Raw genomic sequence first — 25,438 nt, 5'->3', positions numbered from 1 at the left:
TAGGTAGGAATGTCCCATCATAGCCCTAATACCGTATTCATTAATTCCAATGCATGACACTCTAGGGCTGAATTTAACTGTTTAACATCTAGCGTCTTTTCCTGGTTACGGTTTTGCCAGACGCCGTTTAGTATTTGTTGATAGAGCGATGTGGGAGTTACCGGAGATTACAGGTAACGGATTATAGTAACATTGTGTGGGAGATGCGGGTATGTCACAAGCAGACAACAGTACTTCATTTTAGGGAATTTGCATTTCATACTTGGTCTAACTGGCATTAAAAGGATAGGGAAAAAGCCCTGACTACCCCTGAAATGCTTAAACACATGTTCGCGGATGCATTGTGTAAACTAGTGTACCCACTAAATGATAACATTTCCTTCACAGGAAGGGTTACGTTGCTACGGAGTTAATATTTCTTTTCTGCATGAAATAGACAGATATATATATATATATGTGTGTTTGGCACTCTTCCTTAAAAAAGAAAAAATTCCAATACGTACCAGGGTGAAAATCAGCCAGCGAAGATATATAGCTATGAAAAATATAGGCGCACACCTGGGTTTAAGTGATATTCAGTTTACTGTGTCCGTAATTTCAAAATTCAAAAGATCCTATATTTCTCATATATATATATATATATATATATTTTTTTTTTTTTACTATTTCTGAAATGAATTGTACACAGGATCAGTTCTGATTACCAAATGGGGCGTGGATGGTATCGTATTGTGTTCTGCAGATAGAACAATGGGTGTGTTTTGCAGTCTTACTTCCTTTTAATGTGGTTTTGCAATATTTTCTATTTTTAAACATCACTATATTAACCACTTTGTTTATGCGTTGTAATATTGCTTTATATCATATGGCTGTGAATTCTATGATGTACCTGACCTGTTCAGATGGCGAGAGACCTTCCTTATTACTGGTCCCATATGTTCTCTAACTTTTACAATGTCTTTAAAAAATAAAACAAATACATAATACTAAATTGATGCGATTTATACGAGATATCAACTATATCTTTGAAAGACTTTGCTTTGTGAATATTTGTTCACCCCTTGCTGCTACTTCCACACGTTTCTGGTGGTAGGACGTGGTTCACCAACATGCCTCCTTGTGGACGAGATCGATGGAATCCTTCCCATTAAGTCGTATTATTGTTATTGACATTGCCAACTTATTCTGCAGCGCTTTACAATATTATAAAAGAGGGACATTTTAACAATAGATCAGACAATTACAAAATGTTACAGGAACTATAGGTCGATGAGGACCCTGCTCAAACCAGCTAACAGTCTGGAATAAGCGTACCAGATGGATTGGAAGAAGAAAGTACTTTTGCTTTCAAGTAAGGACAAAGTTTTGAAGGACAAATTCTCTCTGGTCTGGATCACTCTAGGATTTTAATGGGAGGCTTAATGCAAACTACATCAGTAAGCTTGGTGAGATGAGCGCAGGCCGTCCATGTCCATGCCACAAATGAATCTCACCACCATAGAACACTGCATGGAAGAACCTGGAACCTGCATAAGTAAGATACTCGTAAGGACATTTTACCTTTTTGTTACTTTGTGTCCGGTTTTGACCAGGTAAAATGTTGGGAGCTAGCTCGTCTCTTGCTATACCGGCTATGACCTCTGGTTCTGTGTCAGCAGGATGAAAGTCCCTGAAATATAAACAGTCCGGCTCTGAGACATCTTGCAGCCACCATGGCTAGTTTAGGCTAGTTTGTATTGTTCCCGATCACACCCATCCCATTATAAGGATTCTTGGACAATATCTCATTTTGCACCAGATGCGATAAGACATGCGTTTGCGCCATTTTTGTTTTTACTGCCTGACTCGCATTTTCTGTCCGTATTGTGTGTGTGTGTGTGTGTGTGTATGTATGTATGTATGTATGTATGTATGTGTATATATATATTATATTTTAATATCATTTCTGTGTTACAGCGTTCTGTAAAGTTGTTTTCTTTATTTCATATCAATTCTCTGAGTGCTGCTGATGTGAGCAAACCATGTTGGATGTTTTGTTCAAGCAGGAACGTGAGCCAAAAGAAACAAAACATTTCTCGAAGACATAACAGCTGGTTTTTATGAGTTGGACTTAAATCCATCCAGTAAAATGTTTTTGGTGAGGTGTGTGGGCCAGCTGTAATCCTGCTAAATAATAGAATTCTGTATAAAGCATGCACCTTGTGGGGGCGCTGTTAGCACTCACATTAAATTCATATGAAATCATTGGGTGTTCAAAGTGCAGGACAATGAGGGGAAAATGCCCCCTCCATGGAACTTCCCCTTTCTTCTGTTTAAATGGTCCTGGGTGGCCGCTGCCTTTTACCTTTTTTCTTTCAGACGATGCTTCGGTCTGTCCAGAAATCGCTTTCCTTTCTGGATCACCCGCCTTCGAGGCAACGTAGCAAGTTACTAATAGAGGTGCCCAAACCAGCCTCCGCGAGAAAGGAGATTGCATAGAAGGCTGTTACATGGTCGACCTTGTATTGAAAACTGGATATCTGGGTGGGAGGCTTGTGTGACTCATAATTTGGGACAGAGCCCAGGCCTCTCCTTTATTTACAGTAAGACAAACGGCAACAGGCAATCCCTTCTCAGGCCCTGTGCGTTTTGTGTCTACCTAAAGCTACCGGGGTGGGAGAGAAGTCCCAATTAGAGAACTGTGTGAAAGGCCTTATCTCGGAGGTTGCTCGTTGGATTTATGTTCATTTGAAGTCCAGTATTTGGCAGTGAGAGCCCACTGAGAGGGTAATTGTTTGTTTATACCAGGAGAGCCAATGTCGCTCTTATTCTGTACCTGTGAAATCTAGGAATCGGGCTTGTACGCAGTTAGCACAAAAACCATAACAACCTACTGGATTGGTTTCTTTAATTGATACATTTAGCAATGGGGATTTTATTTTCCAATAAACGATTGTATACAAAGCGTCCATAAATAATTCATTCTGTGGAGGACCTTTCACTAAAATGTGAATTGGTGCACCTGTTAGCTGGGAGCTATATTCTGTTTGGTCTCTGAGGGGTTAAATGTTGTTTACATATTGTGATATGGTTCTAAGATGGCGACCTCCATTCTATCATTAAAGGGCGTTTTGGTTTTTTTTTTCAGCTGGTTTTTATGCACTGTAGAAGTTATTGCATTAAAAATAAGCAAACCAAACTACCGTAATCTGCAGTGATTCACGTAGCTCGAACAGGTAAACAAATCCCGGCCCATGTCATAGAACAAGAAGTAGCTCTGCTATGCCAGCCGATCCCTGGCCGAACGATGTCACACACGTGCATTGTCCTAAAGCCTCCATAAGACACCGCTATCCTGGTTCAAATGGCATCTCATTCACTGTAATATGAACTGGGACTTTAAGTCACTTGTTTGGTCCTATTCTGTATTTATTGGGGGATTTTTGAGGGGGGCCTAATAAATGACCATCTTTGGCTGTGTTGTGCAATTTCAGGTCTGATAGACGCCAATAACAGAGGAATGGGAAATATACGGCGTTCGTGTGTGTGTGGTTTTTGTTGTGTGTCTGATTAAATACAAAATTTCAGGGTAACAATACAACCTGTATTAAACATACTGTATGCAGCCTCAGATTGTCTTTGCACACACTCCTTCATGCGTAATATAGCTAATTCTTTATACTTGATGGTATAAATTTTATTCCGGGGTTACCCACCTGGAACATCATTGGGATCCCAAAAGGTATTGCGCCTGTGTTTTAGTGGTCCCTCCGGCACTGCCAGGGTTAAACCAGTGATTGTTCTGCTATTTGGTACTCCTGACACTTTAGAAGTACGGCCAAGGGCTGCTTCCTCCTAGACTGAGAAACCACAGACTCTTTATTGTTAAATTTTTTGTTAAAATGAAGCGCTCACTTCTGCTTCGGTACTAAGCGACGACTGGGTTGAACTGCTACCAGCAACACCAGTTCTGTCTCTTGGATTAAAAGGCATGTCATTATAGACAGTGTTTATGGCCCTTTAAATTGTCATCTTGTCTGTAGGACAGGAGCTTTGTGTAGTAATGTGTTTGTGAGTGTAGGTGCTCTGCCAGGTAGAACATCATCAGACTGGCACACTCCGGAGGTTTGCCAGTACCACAATGCTGGAAAGCCAGATATGGGGTACCTGGGATAACTCCTCATTGACCCCCCGAGGGTGACCTCTAATCACTGCCCTAAATCATTTCACTGTGTACGTGTGCTTGAAAAACCCCCATTCTGATTCAGGAGAAGCACAATACCACGTGCCCTCCCTCTGAGACACGCTTAGCCACTTTCACTAACATTTCTGTATTTATCTGTGGATTAATGATTGTGCTGAAACCTGTAATTGGTATCTTTTACTTCACAGAACTATAAAGTGTGTGTGTCTTATTTTTGTAATTTTCTTTTTTAACAATTTAAGAAACTGTTAGAATTTTTGCAGAAGTTCGGCATTGCCTTGGACTAGCCATTCCGGGACATGCTTATAAATGGTGGAATTCTTTTTATTTTATTTCTTGGTCAAATTGTTTATTAAAGGGTAACCCTCTTTCAAAAATACTTATTTTTGTTTAATGAATAAAATGAACTATTTAAAAAAAAAAATAAAATAAAAAAAATTGTACAAATATTTACTAATATTAAATATATTTACTAATATGAGAAACTTTCCTTTAATTAGCTGTGGAACTGTCAGAATTCACCCCCATTACTCCCTTGTTAGTCGTTGGCATGGTCCAATCATATGCTTCTCAAAGGATCATCGAGGAGGGTGCGGGGAGGGGGAGCTATTTTGGGCTAAAATTATTTTCAGGCTCAGCCAACCACTGGGTGAAGTTGATTGATGTTATAATCCATAGATGTAGTCCATCAAGGGCAGGCAACGTCTTACCACATTCATTTCCACTAGAGTGGCTTGGGTTTATTTATTTTTTGTAGTTATTTTTCTCTGAAATCTTTACTTAAACAATTATAAGATTTACGAAAAGATGAAGTATTTATAGTGCTGTGCGTAATCTTTCAAGGAACACAAATTACATACACGGTAGATCGTCATGATGTGTGTGGTGGCGTGCCGAATGTGATTTTTTTTTTTTTCAAAATGGAAGGTTTACTAGGTAAAAATCTACATTTCTTTAAATTAACAATGTTTATATTGTTAGATAAAAAGGACAGCATCTGTGCCAAAACCACTGTTATGATGCTTGGAGTATATCTTTATTAGTGCAAATTGCAATTATATATCTTTTATATTTTTCTTTTCCATTTATTTTTTACGCACCAGCATACCAGGAGTTAGGGAGAGCAGCAGCTCCAGGCTCGCCTCCAGTTACGTTTAAATACACTCACTAAGAAAGAGCGTGGTTCTGCAGCGAACTCCTTGGGTGTTTGTTCAGACATGTTTGAGTATTTTAGGAGTATATGAGGCATTCTGCACATTTTATTCCCCTTGTTTATTTTGTTTTCCTTAAAGCAGGATCACCATAACAAACTTTTTAAATTGAACGTAACCTGCTACCTGACGTGTCTCTCCAGTGTCTTCCTTGATACCTTGTACGCTAGGCCGGAGACGCAGCCTGCTCGATTTTGCAGTAACGTTGGCAGCCATTCTCTTCAGTAAGACTGTGTCTCCTTAGGCCAACAAACGTGTAAGTTCATATCTGACTTCATTTCCATCACCGTGGCATGACTACACCTTCTTAATACGGGGTGGATGGAAGGCGTTTGTGCGAGTGCCTGTTTTATTTGGTAGCGTGCAAACAGTGGGTTTTACCCAACACCAACCTTTGTCTTTGAAATCTGTAAGCATTCAGCGGGCGAGTTGGGTTTACGCTGATATACACAAGTACTGCAACAGAGAATGTAGTTAATGGGATGTGGATTATGAAAAATATACACTTATATCATTTTAAAGAAACTTAGGGAAGGAGTTTAAAACAGTGGTTACTTTTGCAGATCCTGCGTTTTATTAGGACAGTCTAATTATCTATTTTTTCAGTGAGAGCTGTGTTTTGCTGTATAAACCCACCTTGTTTCTGTCGCTTTCTTATGGGAGTTGCAGTTAATTTATCTTTATACAGGAGAACACAAGTAAATTAAACTACAACTCCCAGAAGCCCTTGCTGTTGCCCCGCATGTCTTTACAGTGTGTACTGTATGAATCTCAAACATTCCATACTTAAGTTTTTCGGTCAACTGAAAACTTATTTTTCTTTCTCCTTTCTTTTAACACGAATATGAGTTTCAATTGTTCACGAATTCTAAAGAAGTTCATAAAAGCAACAATAAGACTGGAATTAAATCCAGAGAACCACGCACTTGTAGGGTGTGTGCGGGATCTTCCAACAAAGGAGCGGTCGAGCTACCTTTGGCCAGTGAGCATTTACAAAGGTTCTATTCTACTATAACACACCGCATTTTGTCATTAGATGTTTAAATCTAGTTTCCTTTACATTTTCTAATGGAAGGTTTGCCATATTAAAGGGCCGGTCCCCTCTGTTTTATGACCTGTCATCAACACTCAGCGTGGGCCTGGGAGTGCCTTAGTTTAGAAAATAAATCCCTATATTTAACGCGTTGGTTGACAGAATCAAATGAATCACCTGTTCACTGGCCAGGTCATTAATCACCCACCACTTCCACTAATTAACCATATTATCCTGCCTTCTGAAAAGGTGCACACAAGGAATTTGGTGCCCCTTTAGGCTAAATTACAGATTCTCCTGTGATTTCTCGCTTGTAATTGCCCTCGCTTGTAGAGGGCGCTTTAAGTTTAGTGGAAACTCGCAGTTTGCTGCTTATTTCCAACCTGTATGTGCGTAGGAGACTGTGGCGTTTTGCTAATTTTGTGCGTCAGAATGTGTTTTTTTTTTTTATTATTATTTAAAATATTACCTAGTATTACATCTCCGTAAACACTTGTTTTTACTAAGTGAATAAAGTAGAGAAAGGGGGCTTGACCGTTCCTCTTTAATATCTTCCTGTCTGTTTCGCCCCTTGAAGCCAGTTGGGCAATCCTCACCTACGTCTAACTCCAAAACAAGGCCGAAGCCAGACCAGAGTACACACTGCTATTAATAAACAGAGAAAGGGCGCTTGTTCCAGCTTACACTTTGTAACCAGGGGAACGGCTAACCCTCTTCATCATCGAAATGGGGAAGGCATGCTAAACATTAACCCATTCTCTACTGCGCTGCTTAATGCACCCACGGCACTCTCTGGTTAATCTTTCCCCAATACCAGGCGCTATTTGTACATTTGATTTAGCCATACAGCAATATTAAAAGTTGCTATATAACTTTTTAAAGTTGGTTTTATAAAAAAAAATATTTGATTATAAAAAGAATGCAATATGATAATATTTCTCACTACTAGCCTCTCCCCAGATTATATACTTTTACCCTTCGACAAGGGCTGTAGAGTTTCCAGAGTTGTATTTCCCATATTCTGCCTATAATTTATTGCTAACACAGTTTTTATATATAAGATTCTGAACTTATTCTGGACATGTCATGACATGGGTACAAGTTTAAAACTATTTATATATATATATATATATATATATATCTCAAAACTAAAGCCTAACAAGATTTGCATCCTTAACTGCTGTCAATTGCTTTAATTTTAAATGACGTCACCTGCTGTGTAGTGATGTCACCTGCTGTGTAGTGATGTCACCTGCTGTGTAGTGACATCATCTGTTGCTCTCTGCAGGGGAGATTCCATGCTATTGGTTTTCACCCCCAGCAGTTATGGAATATAAAGAGCTTATTAACTCCTGGTACACAAAACACTTTGCAAATTGAAGTGCGCCCTGTATTACAGAAAATTTTGTTTTAATGTTTTACTCGTATCGATTACCCACACAGACTTTGAAGAGTGCCAAACGCCAAGATTTATGTGATTCTCGACGTCATTCACTAATTCTAGAATCCGAAATTTAAGGCTAGAATAGCCAGGATACAAATATTCTCCTGCTTGGCCTATAATGTGTAACTCCCCAGTGAATTCCCAACACGTCAGTTTTATTGATAACCCAGTGTCAGTCCGTCTGTCTTGGCTGGACACATGGTGTATAAATTAAAGGGTTATTCACTAAACCAGTATTGCGAATTAACAGGAAAATGAACTCTTAGGCTTAAATCTTGTTTCAGCTTGTTCTACCTAGACGTTGTGTTGCTTGGTAAGCCCTGGGGTCGTTTGTGCAGGAGATGATTAGTTAGGCCGGGAATCTTTATAATTACTTATCCAGGAAAGGACATCCTGACAGCTTCCTGGGTTAACCCCGTGCTGCCAGCCAGGTGAGGCTGTTGCATTCCATACAGGTGAGACGAAGTCCGTCATTTCCCTGGAGGGAGTAGCCGGTACGTAAGGGAACGGAATGAAATCTGATCGCAGTGAATAAGCCTTGGCAGAACAGTCTGGCTGACTGCGGAATCCGATCCTTAACCCGTTCACTGCTGGAGGTTGATTCATGAAGTGGTTTGTTTACACAAAAATGTGCTTCGCGAGGATGTCCTGTTTTAAAAACTCATTCTTTCCCCCTCTCTGTCAGTGAACCGGTAACAAAAAAATCCGGTCTTCATAGTTTGAGCTGCCAATTCAAATCGTGACCTTTATTCTGGTTAACGGTCAGGTAATCGTAGTATTCCCTGAAAGCCCTTTTTATGTGTGGCTCACAGACACACAAAGGATTTAATTGTAAGAACAACCATTCTCGACACTTTCTGTATGAGAAATTGGTGCTTAAAGGGAAAGTGTCACTCCCCAGTATTTGTAATATAAGATAAGGCCAGGGACTAATGAAAGTATTTCGAAAATTGGGCAGACTGGATGGGCCGAATGGTTCTTATCTGCCGTCACATTCTATGTTTCTATGTAATATTCTGTTCACCTGTCCCCTGTATCTAACAAATGTGTATTTATGAGATTTGGTAAATAAAATGTAGAAATTCTAGCCAGTGTTTATCTCTATCTCTATCCTGGAACTGACATGGTGACCCACTAAAGTGAGAATTCAAAGCTAATTTCAAATTTAAGGTCAATTCTCTAAGTTGGCTACTCTTTGAGCTTGGTTACGTGAGCTTAAAATGTGAATTTGAGTTCTCACCTTGGTGAATAACCCTGCAAGTTGTCGTTATAAGGTCGGCCATTTGCAGACAATATTTGAAACACACTTTTTTTTTTTGTCACAAACACAGAGGTATTGCATTTTACATTGCCCAATAGCCCCACTGCTGAATGTCCCCAACATATTTATATATACTTTATAATCCGTGAACTCTCCGGTCTCTCTGACAGCAGCTATGGACTCAAATCTGCGATGTCCCTTGGAGATGTCTGGGCAGTATAGTATAGTTCACACGTTATCCCATCACTGATTCTATTGGCTAACCGAGGGATATGTGTAAGGTCATCAGTGAATCAAGGATCCCACTCACAGACCACAGGAAAGGTTTCGGCTGCCACGTTAAGAGGCTAAAGCCGAACTCTGGTGACACAAAGGGTTCTTTGTAGTCCGATACAGGCATTCAGTGTTTACGTACCCTGAACTGGCCGTGAAACATTTTTTACTGTTGGTTTTGCTAAAATGTGAAAAGTATAAAGAATAGGGGGAACATTTTAAAACAATTACCTTTAATGTGCTGTCGTTTAACCCTACCCTGTATGTTCTGTGTTTGTCAGATTTCGGTTTGGTAGCCTCACACCCTATGATAAATAAATCTCATGGATCGTTACGAAAGTAAATTCACTTGGAAGGCCTCTCGGAGAGCTGCTGTGTTTAGTTTTTGGCACTTGTAAAGGACTGCTCACATTCCTAGAATTAAAGCTTCTTAGAAATTCTATTAAACAATCTAGAACGTGGATGTCAAACTTAGTCCTTCCAACTATTAGAAAATGTTAGCAGAGAGTTATGGGAGTTGTAGTCCAAATTTCTGATTTGGTTTGAAACATTTGGTTATTGCGGAGCAGACTGGGGACGCCATTTAGCATCACACCCCTCACTTCCTTCTGTCTAATAAGGGAGGGGAAGGAAACCAGCTTCCTCTCAACCTGCAACTTGAAACACTGCTTTAAATATGCTCCGTTTTGACAATATATGATAACTTCTACACACGTAACCGTGAAAGCTCTAAGAGAATGTTTATTTCCATAATTATTATTTATTGATTTTTTTTGCACGTGATTTACTGCAGTCATCTCGGTCTCTGCGCCCTCCAATATTACTGAACTACAACTCACATCATTACCTAGCTATCTATTGGCTTCAGGGAATTCTGGGAGTTGTAGGCCATTAACATCTGGAGGCCAGATTGTGGGGTCCCTGCTGTGGCTTGAAATGAACATGACTGCTCTGAGTAGCCTGTCCTAACGTTTCGCAATGCCTTCTTCTTCCTTCCAGCCATTAAGGTGAGCTGTGTGGGGTCCTGCGGTGTATCGAACAAGGTGAACGATTCCTCGTGGAATGTGGAAGAGCAGTACTTTAACAGCACCTTCTCCCTTGCCGATAAAGGTAATCTTATCGAACGCCATTAACTTCAGGATGGTCGCCCTTTCTACACATCTAGAATTGACTAGCGACCCATTGTTCAGTGATCCTAAAACCGAATTGCATCAGCTGATTTGGAAAGGAATGTCCCATCTTGGCCATTTGAGCTCGAATTTTGTAGTTTAGTTTCCTAGGATTCGGCCTGTCCCTCCACTGCTTCCTTCAAAGTCTTCTGCATTTCTGGGACATTATTTGGTGCGTGGAATTTTGGTGGGGGTGTCCCAGCGTTTACTGATATACACAGGAATGTGATGGAATTGTTCCTTCCGTCTAAAAAAAATAATTTGTAACCACTCCGACTCCATGCCTAGATGTTTGTCTGAATGCAGATTGGAAAAAAAAATACTGCTATTTAAAACAACTGGGGGTGTCATTATTCTAAATGTTTAAGAATGAAATGCTCAATAAATTAAGTTGCATTAATAAATCTAATAGATGTGTCATCCTCCTTATTGGTCAGATGTCGTGTCCTTTAAAAAAAAAAAAAAAAAAATGTAAAAATCCCATTACGGTTATTCCAAAAGCAAAAAATCACAAAGAGCTTTCAGAGACACTTAAACCTCCTTCTCTGAACGTAATCGAAGGTCCTCAGTGCTTCGTAGACTCGAAGTTCTTGGAAAATGCAAGTGTTTTTCACGTTTTTTTATACTAGCTATATTTCTATAATAAGACTGGATGAGGTAGGACATGACGTCTTTCTCATTTTTTTTGTTTTTTTTGTTTCTTAAATTAGAAAAAGAAGGTTTGGGAATGTTATAGAATAAAAACGTTAAGTTAATCCTAAGAAAGCCCCTTGTGTGATGCTTTTCATGGATCAGAGTTTAGTTTTTGATTTTGCTTTTCTAGGCAAGTTGTTTTTTCTATGCTTTCTATGCTAGAATTAATTTGTAGTGATTTTTACTCTATGATTTATTTATTTATTTAAAATCTTTTAGGAACTCTCCAGCCTGGAGAACACACATTTCAATTCCAGTTCCTGCTACCAAGTAAGTCTTAAATCTCTTCTTTTTTTTATTTTTTATTTTGGGTGTTGGGGGGCGGGGGGGTTGGAAGAGGTTATTGATACTGTAGAGAGAGTTCAAAGAAGGGCTACTAAACTGGTTCAGGGATTGCAGGATAAAACTTACCAGGAAAGGTTAAAGGATCTTAACATGTATAGCTTGGAGGAAAGACGAGACAGGGGGGATATGATAGAAACATTTAAATACATAAAGGGAATCAACACAGTAATGGAGGAGACTATATTTAAAAGAAGAAAAACTACCACAACAAGAGGACATAGTTTTAAATTAGAGGGACAAAGGTTTAAAAATAATATCAGGAAGTATTACTATACTGAGAGGGTAGTGGATGCATGGAATAGCCTTCCAGCTGAAGTGGTAGAGGTTAACACAGTAAAGGAGTAGTTTAAGCATGCGTGGGATAGGCATAAGGCTGTCCTAACTAAGATAAGGCCAGGGACTAATGAAAGTATTTAGAAAACTGGGCAGACTAGATGGGCCGAATGGTTCTTATCTGCCGTCACAGTATAATGTAAGAATGTCCAATATCCTGATGACAGTGTGTTAAATTTGTGTCTCTCAGTAACGGTTTAATTTGTCGACTTTATTACCATTCCATAAATTATGAAACGGGTGTCTAAACCTCCTATTTAACCAAGGTTGCTTATGGTCTACTCTATTCCAATAAATATTACAGATCTTCTAACTGGACAAGAAACCTGAATCTGTCATTTTTACTATTTGCAGCTTCTGCACCCACATCCTTCGAGGGGCCATTTGGGAAGGTGATACACCAGGTTAAAGCAGTGATAGAAACTCGAAAGCTCTCTAAGGATTACAAGTGCAACAAACTCTTTTATATCTTGAGACCACTGGACCTTAATGAAATCCCAGAAATCGAGGTAAGCAGGGTGGAGCTATACGGACATATCTCCTTATCTTTACCTTGGAAAATCTGGATCCCTGGACAAAACGTACTTTAAAGGGACTGTGCCTCAAGTATTCTTGGCATCCAACGCATTGTACATTTCATATTGGGTGGATTCTGGTCTGTCAGTGACTTTCTGATGGGTCATCTTCATGGTTCTTATTTTATCAATTTAATGCAGAGCATTTACCCAAATATACTCCCCTTTTCTCCTTCAATATAAAAAAAAAAACAACATGCTTAACATTAAACCAGGTGTTGGGTAAAAAAAGCCAAAATATTACCATTTTTTTTTTCCTGAAATTTAGTAACCAGTCTTACCAATCGAGGTCCAGTTTTAATTTGGTTTTAGACTGAGGCATTTATGTAAAACTGTTTGTTTTTATTTTAATTTTCTTTTTTTCAGCAACTGAGCTGTTCAACAGCCACAAAGAAGTTTAACTACCTGTTAGTGAAGTCTGGGCAGATTACGCTGAAGGTGACGTCCGATCTGAGAGGGTACATTGTGGGCCAAGTTATCCAAATCCACACAGACCTGGAGAACAAGTCTGGCCGGGACACTGGGCCTATTGTGGCTTCTCTCATTCAGGTAAGGTGCTTGGCATCTAATAGGGAGGGGAGAGTACTCTAGATTAGAACATATTCTACCTAACTCGGAAAGCATTTTGAGAAGATCTGTCAGGCTCCCACTCACAGCATCGTTTTTTTGTGCATCTTCAGAAAGTTGCCTACAAATCGAAACGTTGTGTTTATGATCTGAGGACCATCGCAGAGGTTGAAGGTTCAATAGTGAAAGCGTGGAAACATGGAGTATGGGATGAACAGATCCTAGTGCCACCACTCCCCCAATCCATTCTACATGGCTGCAACCTCATACACATAGACTATTACCTTCAGGTAAGTGCGGACTTTGGTCCATAATGGTCTTGGGTACACTTGGGTCCAAAGCTGTGCATTCTGATTGTATTGTTTAAAAATACAAGCAGGAGAATTTAATCTGAATACGCGAAGGTGTGAATGACCAGGCCCCCTTCAGTTAAGTATTAAAATGTTATCTAAATATTCATATCATTCTCTATAAACTTCCTCCATGCAACACTTGTCATGCCACTAATTTCCCATCAGTGATTCACCACCAGTTCATCAATCTATCAGGAATTGGGCTAAGTGGCGGATGACAACGCAGTCATCTTGCCTGAGCACGTTTCATTCTCAGTGCCGACTATTGCAGAGCCAAAGATTCTATTATTGGCCGTTGCTGGTATATACGAAGCTGTAAAGGCTCACTTAAACTTTCTAAGCTTTGGGGAGAAATAGAGCTATATTTAAAGTGAATCTGAAATATCTCCCATATACATTGAATACACCTTATACCACAAATATAAATACAGTGGCTCGATCCTCCTTTTCCTTCAGACACCGCAATTATGGAATAACCTCAGGGACACAGTCAAATCCTCATTCAATCTAAAATCTTTTAAGAGATCTATGGCAATATACGTCAGCACAGAATGCACCTGTCATGGTTGAATATAATTCTTACCGGTTATGTATTAAATTTATATATGTGTGAATATATAGTTTGTATATTGTATTTTTGTAATATTGTATCCTATTGTAACAATGCAATGTTTTGTGGACATACTTTTGTGGAAGACCCAGGACATACTTGAAAAAGAGAGAAATCTCAATGTATCCATCCCGGTAAAATATTTTATAAATAAATAAATGTAACATATAGAGATTACCGGCAATGTAAAATATTGGTTTACTAGCAAAACGCCTGGCTACAAGCACATTTGCTGTAGTTGCCATGGGTGGAGAGTAGAGGGTCCTCCTCTGAGAAGTCTTTTCTGCTCTCCCTGATCAGTCAATGCCTCGGAACACCAATCATTGATTGACAGCTGGTAGAAAATCTGATTTTTAATAGATTTTTATCCTAATCTATACATTTGCTAGCAAAACTGCCGGCACAATGTAGAGAGAAAATCTTATGCTCAATCTAATGAACATAAGTTGTTTGGAGCATGACAGGCGCCCTTTAAGACAAAGCTGCCCCTTATAAAATATATATATTTTTTTATATAAACAGGAACTTAAATTAGGATATCACTGTTTCTTTAAGATGCCTTGTTCAGGTGCCTTGCCAGACTGCCACCCGGTGGACAGAGTGTATCATTACAGTGTATTTCTCACACATGACTTTATTTATTTGTACAGTCTTTATCCATTTAGACTGTCTGTCTGACTTGCTGTTACTGTATCCATGGTGATTACATTACAAACGGCGATGTATTGTGACTCACTCTGTGCAAACACTTAGGAATTCTCCAAAGACGGACATAACCTGATCTACAGCAGTGCAGATCTGTACACACTGTGAGCTCACGGAGCCATTTTTAAAGTGCAGTTACTTACTGTTTAGGGCCAATCAAAATCCAGGTGGAGATTAAGTCCTGATTAGGGGACAGAGAACACAGAAATTAGAATAACCCAACGGCAGCCCCAGTCTGCTATACAATGCAGACTTTTTGGAGCAGTGAAAGCCAAAACAGGCGTATACCCTAAGTGTTGGATATAAGTTACTTGTGTTGAGACAGTGCTGTCTCTTTAATAAATGAATTGTTAAAGGGCCATACCAGCCTCTGCATTCATTATCATGCTATTGGGAACATGTATGCGTATTGTGCAGTTACAGAGCTTCAGCCATTGCTTTCAGTGGGAGGTAGGTATTGGCTGGGAGACACTTCCTTACTGTGGGGGTTAATTCATGACATGGATCAGAGCTCCACGTAAACCTGGACGAGAGAGGGCTGTTAGTGATATATTAACGTAGTTCTCTCCCTTTAATGTCTTAACAACAATAATAATGACTGCATGTGCAATAGTCACGGTTTTAGATGATCATAGTTGTTGACTCATCGTGTCTAATCTCTTAGTAAATTCCATTATCTAATTGCTGCTTCCGCTGGGATGACATGCAGCATGGTGTGTATTCCGATCCGGTGATTGATTCTGTCCTGCTGCCTGAATCAATCGCTAATTTGCCTTTTATGAAACTGGTTCTTTGTCCTCCGTTACTATAGACACTGTCTGAAAGCCTTCATTGTCCTGGTTCATTTCTTGTCCACTTCAGCTCCTGAAGATACCTTCTACCACCTTCTCCTAGGCGTAGGATGATCCAGGTTTAAAACGGAACCCAACCTCCCATTATTGCTTGAACTGTATGTTGATCTGTTAGACCAGTGTGAATAAACTGACCAAAATATTTTGGAACGAGAGACCCAGGAGCTCCACTCCAGGCTCCCACACACGTTAGGTTACAGTTAGTTATACTGGGTGGGATTATATTATTAAAGGGACACTCCAGGCTCCCACACACGTTAGGTGCACTGTGTAGGTTAGGTTACAGTTATACTGGATGGGTTTATATTATTAAAGGGACACTCCAGGCTCCCACACACGTTAGGTGCACTGTGTAGGTTAGGTTACAGTTATACTGGGTGGGTTTATATTATTAAAGGGACACTCCAGGCTCCCACACACGTTAGATGCACTGTGTAGGTTAGGTTACAGTTAGTTATACTGGGTGGGTTTATATTATTAAAGGGACACTCCAGGCTCCCACACACGTTAGATGCACTGTGTAGGTTAGGTTACAGTTAGTTATACTGGGTGGGTTTATATTATTAAAGGGACACTCCAGGCTCCCACACACGTTAGGTGCACTGTGTGGGTTAGGTTACAGTTAGTTATACTGGGTGGGTTTATATTATTAAAGGTACACTCCAGGCTCCCACATACGTTAGGTGCACTGTGTAGGTTAGGTTACAGTTAGTTATACTGGGTGGGTTTATATTATTAAAGGGACACTCCAGGCTCCCACACACGTTAGATGCACTGTGTAGGTTAGGTTACAGTTAGTTATACTGGGTGGGTTTATATTATTAAAGGGACACTCCAGGATCCCACACACGTTAGATGCACTGTGTAGGTTAGGTACAGTTAGTTATACTGGGTGGGTTTATATTCTGAAAGGGACACTCCAGGCTCCCACACACGTTAGGTGCACTGTGTAGGTTAGGTTACAGTTAGTTATACTGGGTGGGTTTATATTATTAAAGGGACACTCTAGGCTCCCACACACGCTAGGTGCACTGTGTAGGTTAGGTTACAGTTAGTTATACCGGGTGGGTTTATATTATTAAAGGGACACTCCAGGCTCCCACACACGTTAGGTGCACTGTGTAGGTTAGGTTACAGTTAGTTATACTGGGTGGGTTTATATTATTAAAGGGACACTCCAGGCTCCCACACACGTTAGGTGCACTGTGTAGGTTAGGTTACAGTTAGTTATACTGGGTGGGTTTATATTATTAAAGGGACACTCCAGGCTCCCACACACGTTAGGTGCACTGTGTAGGTTAGGTTACAGTTAGTTATACTGGGTGGGTTTATATTATTAAAGGGACACTCCAGGCTCCCACACACGTTAGGTGCACCGTGTAGGTTAGGTTACAGTTAGTTATACTGGGTGGGTTTATATTATTAAAGGGACACTCCAGGCTCCCACACACGTTAGATGCACTGTGTAGGTTAGGTTACAGTTATACTGGGTGGGTTTATATTATTAAAGGGACACTCCAGGCTCCCACACACGTTAGATGCACTGTGTAGGTTAGGTTACAGTTAGTTATACTGGGTGGGTTTATATTCTGAAAGGGACACTCCAGGCTCCCACAGACGTTAGGTGCACTGTGTAGGTTAGGTTACAGTTAGTTATACTGGGTGGGTTTATATTATTAAAGGGACACTCCAGGCTCCCACACACGTTGGGTGCACTGTGTAGGTTAGGTTACAGTTAGTTATACTGGGTGGGTTTATATTATTAAAGGGACACTCCAGGCTCCCACACACGTTAGGTGCACTGTGTAGGTTAGGTTACAGTTAGTTATACTGAGTGGGTTTATATTATTAAAGGGACACTCCAGGCTCCCACACACATTAGATGCACTGTGTAGGTTAGGTTACAGTTAGTTATACTGGGTGGGTTTATATTATTAAAGGGACACTCCAGGCTCCCACACACGTTAGATGCACTGTGTAGGTTAGGTTACAGTTAGTTATACTGGGTGGGTTTATATTATTAAATGGACACTCCAGGCTCCCACAGACGTTAGGTGCACTGTGTAGGTTAGGTTACAGTTAGTTATACTGGGTGGGTTTATATTATTAAAGGGACACTCCAGGCTCCCACAGACGTTAGGTGCACTGTGTAGGTTAGGTTACAGTTAGTTATACTGGGTGGGTTTATATTATTAAAGGGACACTCCAGGCTCCCACACACGTTAGGTGCACTGTGTAGGTTAGGTTACAGTTAGTTATACTGGGTGGGTTTATATTATTAAAGGGACACTCCAGGCTCCCACACACGTTAGGTGCACCGTGTAGGTTAGGTTACAGTTAGTTATACTGGGTGGGTTTATATTATTAAAGGGACACTCCAGGCTCCCACACACGTTAGATGCACTGTGTAGGTTAGGTTACAGTTATACTGGGTGGGTTTATATTATTAAAGGGACACTCCAGGCTCCCACACACGTTAGATGCACTGTGTAGGTTAGGTTACAGTTAGTTATACTGGGTGGGTTTATATTATTAAAGGGACACTCCAGGCTCCCACACACGTTAGGTGCACCGTGTAGGTTAGGTTACAGTTAGTTATACTGGGTGGGTTTATATTATTAAAGGGGCACTCCAGGCTCCCACACACGTTAGATGCACTGTGTAGGTTAGGTTACAGTTAGTTATACTGTGTGGGTTTATATTATTAAAGGGACACTCCAGGCTCCCACACACGTTAGATGCACTGTGTAGGTTAGGTTACAGTTAGTTATACTGGGTGGGTTTATATTATTAAAGGGACACTCCAGGCTCCCACACACGTTAGGTGCACTGTGTAGGTTAGGTTACAGTTAGTTATACTGGGTGGGTTTATATTATTAAAGGGACACTCTAGGCTCCCACACACGCTAGGTGCACTGTGTAGGTTAGGTTACAGTTAGTTATACCGGGTGGGTTTATATTATTAAAGGGACACTCCAGGCTCCCACACACGTTAGGTGCACTGTGTAGGTTAGGTTACAGTTAGTTATACTGGGTGGGTTTATATTATTAAAGGGACACTCCAGGCTCCCACACACGTTAGGTGCACTGTGTAGGTTAGGTTACAGTTAGTTATACTGGCTGGGTTTATATTATTAAAGGGACACTCCAGGCTCCCACACACATTAGATGCACTGTGTAGGTTAGGTTACAGTTAGTTATACTGAGTGGGTTTATATTATTAAAGGGACACTCCAGGCTCCCACACACGTTAGGTGCACTGTGTAGGTTAGGTTACAGTTAGTTATACTGAGTGGGTTTATATTATTAAAGGGACACTCCAGGCTCCCACACACATTAGATGCACTGTGTAGGTTAGGTTACAGTTAGTTATACTGGGTGGGTTTATATTATTAAAGGGACACTCCAGGCTCCCACACACGTTAGGTGCACTGTGTAGGTTAGGTTACAGTTAGTTATACTGGGTGGGTTTATATTATTAAAGGGACACTCCAGGCTCCCACACACGTTAGGTGCACTGTGTAGGTTAGGTTACAGTTAGTTATACTGGGTGGGTTTATATTATTAAAGGGACACTCCAGGCTCCCACACACGTTAGGTGCACCGTGTAGGTTAGGTTACAGTTAGTTATACTGGGTGGGTTTATATTATTAAAGGGACACTCCAGGCTCCCACACACGTTAGATGCACTGTGTAGGTTAGGTTACAGTTATACTGGGTGGGTTTATATTATTAAAGGGACACTCCAGGCTCCCACACACATTAGATGCACTGTGTAGGTTAGGTTACAGTTAGTTATACTGAGTGGGTTTATATTATTAAAGGGACACTCCAGGCTCCCACACACGTTAGGTGCACTGTGTAGGTTAGGTTACAGTTAGTTATACTGGGTGGGTTTATATTATTAAATGGACACTCCAGGCTCCCACAGACGTTAGGTGCACTGTGTAGGTTAGGTTACAGTTAGTTATACTGGGTGGGTTTATATTATTAAAGGGACACTCCAGGCTCCCACAGACGTTAGGTGCACTGTGTAGGTTAGGTTACAGTTAGTTATACTGGGTGGGTTTATATTATTAAAGGGACACTCCAGGCTCCCACACACGTTAGGTGCACTGTGTAGGTTAGGTTACAGTTAGTTATACTGGGTGGGTTTATATTATTAAAGGGACACTCTAGGCTCCCACACACGCTAGGTGCACTGTGTAGGTTAGGTTACAGTTAGTTATACCGGGTGGGTTTATATTATTAAAGGGACACTCCAGGCTCCCACACACGTTAGGTGCACTGTGTAGGTTAGGTTACAGTTAGTTATACTGGGTGGGTTTATATTATTAAAGGGACACTCCAGGCTCCCACACACGTTAGATGCACTGTGCAGGTTAGGTTACAGTTAGTTACACTAGGTGGGTTTATATTATTAAAGGGACACTCCAGGCTCCCACACACGTTAGATGCACTGTGTAGGTTAGGTTACAGTTAGTTATACTGGGTGGGTTTATATTATTAAAGGGACACTCCAGGCTCCCACACACGTTAGGTGCACTGTGTAGGTTAGGTTACAGTTAGTTATACTGGGTGGGTTTATATTATTAAAGGGACACTCCAGGCTCCCACACACGTTAGGTGCACCGTGTAGGTTAGGTTACAGTTAGTTATACTGGGTGGGTTTATATTATTAAAGGGACACTCCAGGCTCCCACACACGTTAGATGCACTGTGTAGGTTAGGTTACAGTTATACTGGGTGGGTTTATATTATTAAAGGGACACTCCAGGCTCCCACACACGTTAGATGCACTGTGTAGGTTAGGTTACAGTTAGTTATACTGTGTGGGTTTATATTATTAAAGGGACACTCCAGGCTCCCACACACGTTAGATGCACTGTGTAGGTTAGGTTACAGTTATAATGGGTGGGTTTATATTATTAAAGGGACACTCCAGGCTCCCACACACGTTAGGTGCACCGTGTAGGTTAGGTTACAGTTAGTTATACTGGGTGGGTTTATATTATTAAAGGGACACTCCAGGCTCCCACAGACGTTAGATGCACTGTGTAGGTTAGGTTACAGTTAGTTATACTGGGTGGGTTTATATTATTAAAGGGACACTCCAGGCTCCGACACACGTTAGATGCACTGTGTAGGTTAGGTTACAGTTAGTTATACTGGGTGGGTTTATATTATTAAAGGGACACTCCAGGCTCCCACACACGTTAGATGCACTGTGTGGGTTAGGTTACAGTTAGTTATACTGGGTGGGTTTATATTATTAAAGGGACACTCCAGGCTCCGACACACGTTAGATGCACTGTGTAGGTTAGGTTACAGTTAGTTATACTGGGTGGGTTTATATTATTAAAGGGACACTCCAGGCTCCCACACATGTTAGATGCACTGTGTAGGTTAGGTTACAGTTAGTTATACTGGGTGGGTTTATATTATTAAAGGGACACTCCAGGCTCCCACACATGTTAGATGCACTGTGTAGGTTAGGTTACAGTTAGTTATACTGGGTGGGTTTATATTATTAAAGGGACACTCCAGGCTCCCACACACGTTAGGTGCACTGTGTAGGTTAGGTTACAGTCATACTGGGTGGGTTTATATTAATAAAGGGACACTCCAGGCTCCCACACACGTTAGATGCACTGTGCAGGTTAGGTTACAGTTAGTTACACTAGGTGGGTTTATATTATTAAAGGGACACTCCAGGCTCCCACACACGTTAGATGCACTGTGTAGGTTAGGTTACAGTTAGTTATACTGGGTGGGTTTATATTATTAAAGGGACACTCCAGGCTCCCACACACGTTAGATGCACTGTGTAGGTTAGGTTACAGTTAGTTATACTGGGTGGGTTTATATTATTAAAGGGACACTCCAGGCTCCCACACACGTTAGGTGCATTGTGTAGGTTAGGTTACAGTTAGTTATACTGGGTGGGTTTATATTATTAAAGGGACACTCCAGTAAACTTTAATTTTTATATATTTATACACTATATCTCTCTGATTCTAGTAGCTTCTGGTCATATTTAAGTGAAACAGATTTCTGCTTTTTGGAAAAGAGTGGTTTTGTATGATGTGATGTATTTACAGAAACTGGTGTAACTGAGTATCTTCGGTATTTCAGATTGTGAAATTTTTAATTTGTAATAGAGATGTATTTTGTGTAATATAGTCACTTGCGTAAAGCAAGCCTTTGGTTTCATTCACTCTTTTCTCTAATTTTAGGTTTCCGTGAAGAATCCAGAGGTGTCTGTCATATTACCGATATACATTGGCAATATTCCAGTCAATCTATCACGTCTTGCCCCAAGACTTTCCATCTCACAGAGTCCTGCCCCAGTGGTGCCCAGTGCCCCACCGCAAGACGATGAAGCAGCAGGCAGCTGCCCACCAATGGACGATGTTTCTTTACCTACCAAGAGCCACTCCCAGCAGCAGTCAAGTGCCCCTTTCTCTTACACCCCAGAACTTTGTTTCCCAAACTATGGTAATGGAATGCCGGAGTCATTGGGTTCACCATCTCACCCCACCCTCTGCTTGTCCACTGGAGCCACTGTCCCGTATTACGCCGAAGGAGCTGTAGTGCCTATGTCCACAGCCAACATGCTAATATTGCCCCCCGAATACAGCACGTGGGGCTATCCCTACGGTAAGTCTTTATACCAGAACATGGCTATTTATTGTCAACAATGCATAGATTTATTTTTGGGGGGATTATTTTTATTTATTGATTTTCATTGATTTATTTCACTGCTCCTCCGGGTTTTTCCTCTATTGGTTACTTTGTCTCACTTGACCCATTAACCAAATGGCAGTAAATGTAAACAATATATATATATATATATATATATATATATATTCCTGCCCTAATGTGTTTTGCACCCCACCTCCTATAGAATGTAAGCTCAATTGAGCAGGGTCCTCTTCAACCTATTGTTCCTGTAAGTTTATTTGTAATTGTCCTATTTATAGTTAAATCCCCTCTCATGATATTGTAAAGCGCTACGGAATCTGTTGGCGCTATATAAATGGCAATAATATTAATAATGATAATATATATTTAGCAGTACATTTTGGCTTGTCTGAATGTTTCCCCGAATAGCTTCTCATGGAAGTTCAGCCAAACCATCACATGAACCAGCTTCAAACATTCTGAGCAAAACATTAATTTTCGGAAAAAATGATTGTCCCAACCCAAACAATCCCCACCATGCTCAGTACTGCATGGATCACCAACAGACCAACTCAAATAATGATCTCTTAAAGTAGCAGTGTTACTGTACTCTGATCTACTGGCTGCACAAGTGATACAGTTCTAAAATGTAACCGTTCTCTCTACAGATGCTCCTCCTTCATACGAACAGAGCTGCAGCAGCACCAACGTCGAGAATGGAAACTAACGCAGTTCTTCTTGTGTGTCACAAACAAGAGACTTAACAAAGGTCCTGGATTACTCAACGGGACAGATTTTATATTTTATTTGCTCTGTATTTGCACTCTCTCTCCTTTTACAATCATTTTTTTCAGCCTTCCCCTTCACATGAAAGATCCTTTTTTTTTTTTTTATCGGTTTTCTTTTGACCACACAGGACCAGAAAACGAAAGTGACTTTTGTCTTTATGTGAAGGGGGGAGGTTAATTTATAATGTTTTTAGCACCTGTGATGCCTTATGAAAACTCAAATTATATATATATATATAAATATTAAATCTATAATAGACCAACGGGTTGTATATATTTTTTTTTTTTTCTTCAAGCAAAGAATGTTTTTGAACTTTTCGAGAAGCCCTCTCCAAACAGATCCTCATCACTTGGTCCTTGGCTGCTGGAATTTTAAGAATAAGTTTGGACTTGGATGAGCCTTGAGGCTTTCCAATCTTGTTGTCCTGGTGTTTTGCTGCATGGTGGGATAATATAGTTGGGGAGTTATCACAACCTTTCCCAGTATATACTTTGATATACAGAAATATCCTTTGTTTAGTGAAGAACTGATTTTAGGTTCATAATAAATGGCAGATTGCACAATCGATGAGGGGGGAAAAAGACTTGAGGCTGGAAGGTTTAATAGTGAGCTGAAATGTATATTTCTTTTTTAGTAAGAGTTTAGATTTTGTGTATGCAAGTTTGCGTCCAATTCTTTAAATTGTTATGTTTTTGCTCTTTAGCTCTTAAGGTTTTTCTCTGGTAGAGCTTTCTTTCATTTAAACTTTGGGTACTTTGTATATTGAACCGAACTAACAAATAAAGATGTAAGTGGGTGCTAACATGTGATCTGGATGCCACTTAATTGAGCTGACCTGTACGTTGGCTTTTGGGTGACAATGACTAAAATCGTAACCTTCACTGTAACTCCGTGCCTCCAAAAAGTCATTACAGTTTAAGATCCAAATCCTTCTGTCTTGTTTCCACTTTTTGTTTGTGTTTTGTTAACCCCTTAAGGACGGAGGCAGTTGTCCAATTCCTGAACCAAACTAAAACCTAGAATTTGAGATATGTCTATTGAACCAAACGTTTACCTCTTTCATATTAACTGCACCCACACTTATTATACTTTATTTTGTTCAGGGGAAATAGGGCTTTCATTTCACATCAAATATTTGTATATGAAACATAATTTAATGTGAATAAAATCGAACGTGTAAGAAATTTATATTTTCAAAATTCTGCCTGGCATTTTAACTGTGAATGTCATAATACTGTTAGCTGTTACTGCAATAAAATACACATACTTGTATGCTGCGATATTCCATGAGTACAATGATGTCCCCTATGTACACGTTTCATTGTGTTTTGGAAAAGTCAAATAAAGTGCTTGCCCATTTCAGTTTTTATAAATTGACATTTGCCAGATTGGTTTGCTGGGCCTATGGTGCCTTTGAGAACGTATAGCCGCCCAGGAATAACCATTATCCTTATCATGACTTACCATTTGCAAAAGTAGACAACCCAGGGTATTCAAAATGGGGTATGGTCCAGTATTTTGTAGTAGCCACTTGGTCAGAAACCCTGGCCAAGTTTAGTGTTCATATTTTTATTTTAGTTTTTTTGCATTTTTCACTCAAAAACTGCACTGCATCACTGATTGTATCATCATTATACATTTTACTGCTCTAACAAACTTCTATTTCTGTTCAGCAATGTCTCAGTACCCCCCCATGTACAGGTTTTTATGGGCTTTCGGGACGTTACAGGGTCCAATATAGGGCTTGCAAATTAATGTTTTTGGAATTTCTGCCTGGGTTACTATAAAATAATATATATATATATATATATATATATATATATATATATATATATATATATATATATATATATATATATATATATATATATATATAATCTCTCTCAAAACACGCTTACAGTGAAAAAAATATATATATTTAATTCTAAGTGTATAATATATATTTATTCCTTTATTAATTCTATATTGGGGATCTGCCTGACCACTCAGACAATCCCCCTGCAGCCAGTCATTAAAGTGTTATAGGGAAATTCCAGTGCCAGGAAAACAATCCGTTTTCCTGGCACTGCAGGTCCCCTCTCCCTCTCACCTCCCATCCCCTGATAGCTGAAGGGGTGAGAACCCCTTCAGTCCCTTACCTGAGACCCCGCCGATGTCCCTCAGCGGTGGTTTCTTCTCGCCGCCGCTCCTCCCAGTCTTTACGTCGGTCTGTGGGCGAGACTAATCTCGCCCACCAGCCGGGGAGACCTAATGCGCATGCGCAGCGCATTATAGCTCCCCATAGGAAAGCGGCCAGCGACGCTCTAGCACAGGTTTTTTGTGCTATGGAGCAGGAAATGCCCTCTAGTGGGTGGATTTA

At 40.3% G+C, this 25,438-nt stretch overlaps 1 protein-coding gene across 1 annotated transcript in view; it reads left to right on the top strand.

Annotated features, from left to right (window-relative positions):
• Positions 1 to 24,351, top strand: part of ARRDC1 (arrestin domain containing 1) — a 29,007-nt gene extending 4,656 nt beyond the window's left edge. The window contains exons 2-8 of the mRNA XM_063432931.1: positions 10,405 to 10,515; positions 11,487 to 11,537; positions 12,300 to 12,454; positions 12,887 to 13,069; positions 13,201 to 13,377; positions 21,843 to 22,266; positions 22,959 to 24,351. Coding sequence (XP_063289001.1) covers positions 10,405 to 10,515; positions 11,487 to 11,537; positions 12,300 to 12,454; positions 12,887 to 13,069; positions 13,201 to 13,377; positions 21,843 to 22,266; positions 22,959 to 23,017 — 1,160 coding nt within the window. The 3' untranslated portion in view covers positions 23,018 to 24,351. The remainder of the gene's footprint in view (positions 1 to 10,404; positions 10,516 to 11,486; positions 11,538 to 12,299; positions 12,455 to 12,886; positions 13,070 to 13,200; positions 13,378 to 21,842; positions 22,267 to 22,958) is intronic.
• Positions 24,352 to 25,438: the final 1,087 nt, after the last annotated feature.

Source organism: Pelobates fuscus, chromosome 9 (genome assembly GCF_036172605.1).
Source record: "Pelobates fuscus isolate aPelFus1 chromosome 9, aPelFus1.pri, whole genome shotgun sequence".
NCBI lineage: Eukaryota > Metazoa > Chordata > Amphibia > Anura > Pelobatidae > Pelobates > Pelobates fuscus.
The sequence above is the reverse complement of the archived record's forward strand: the minus strand, read 5'-3'. Positions and strand labels throughout refer to the sequence as shown.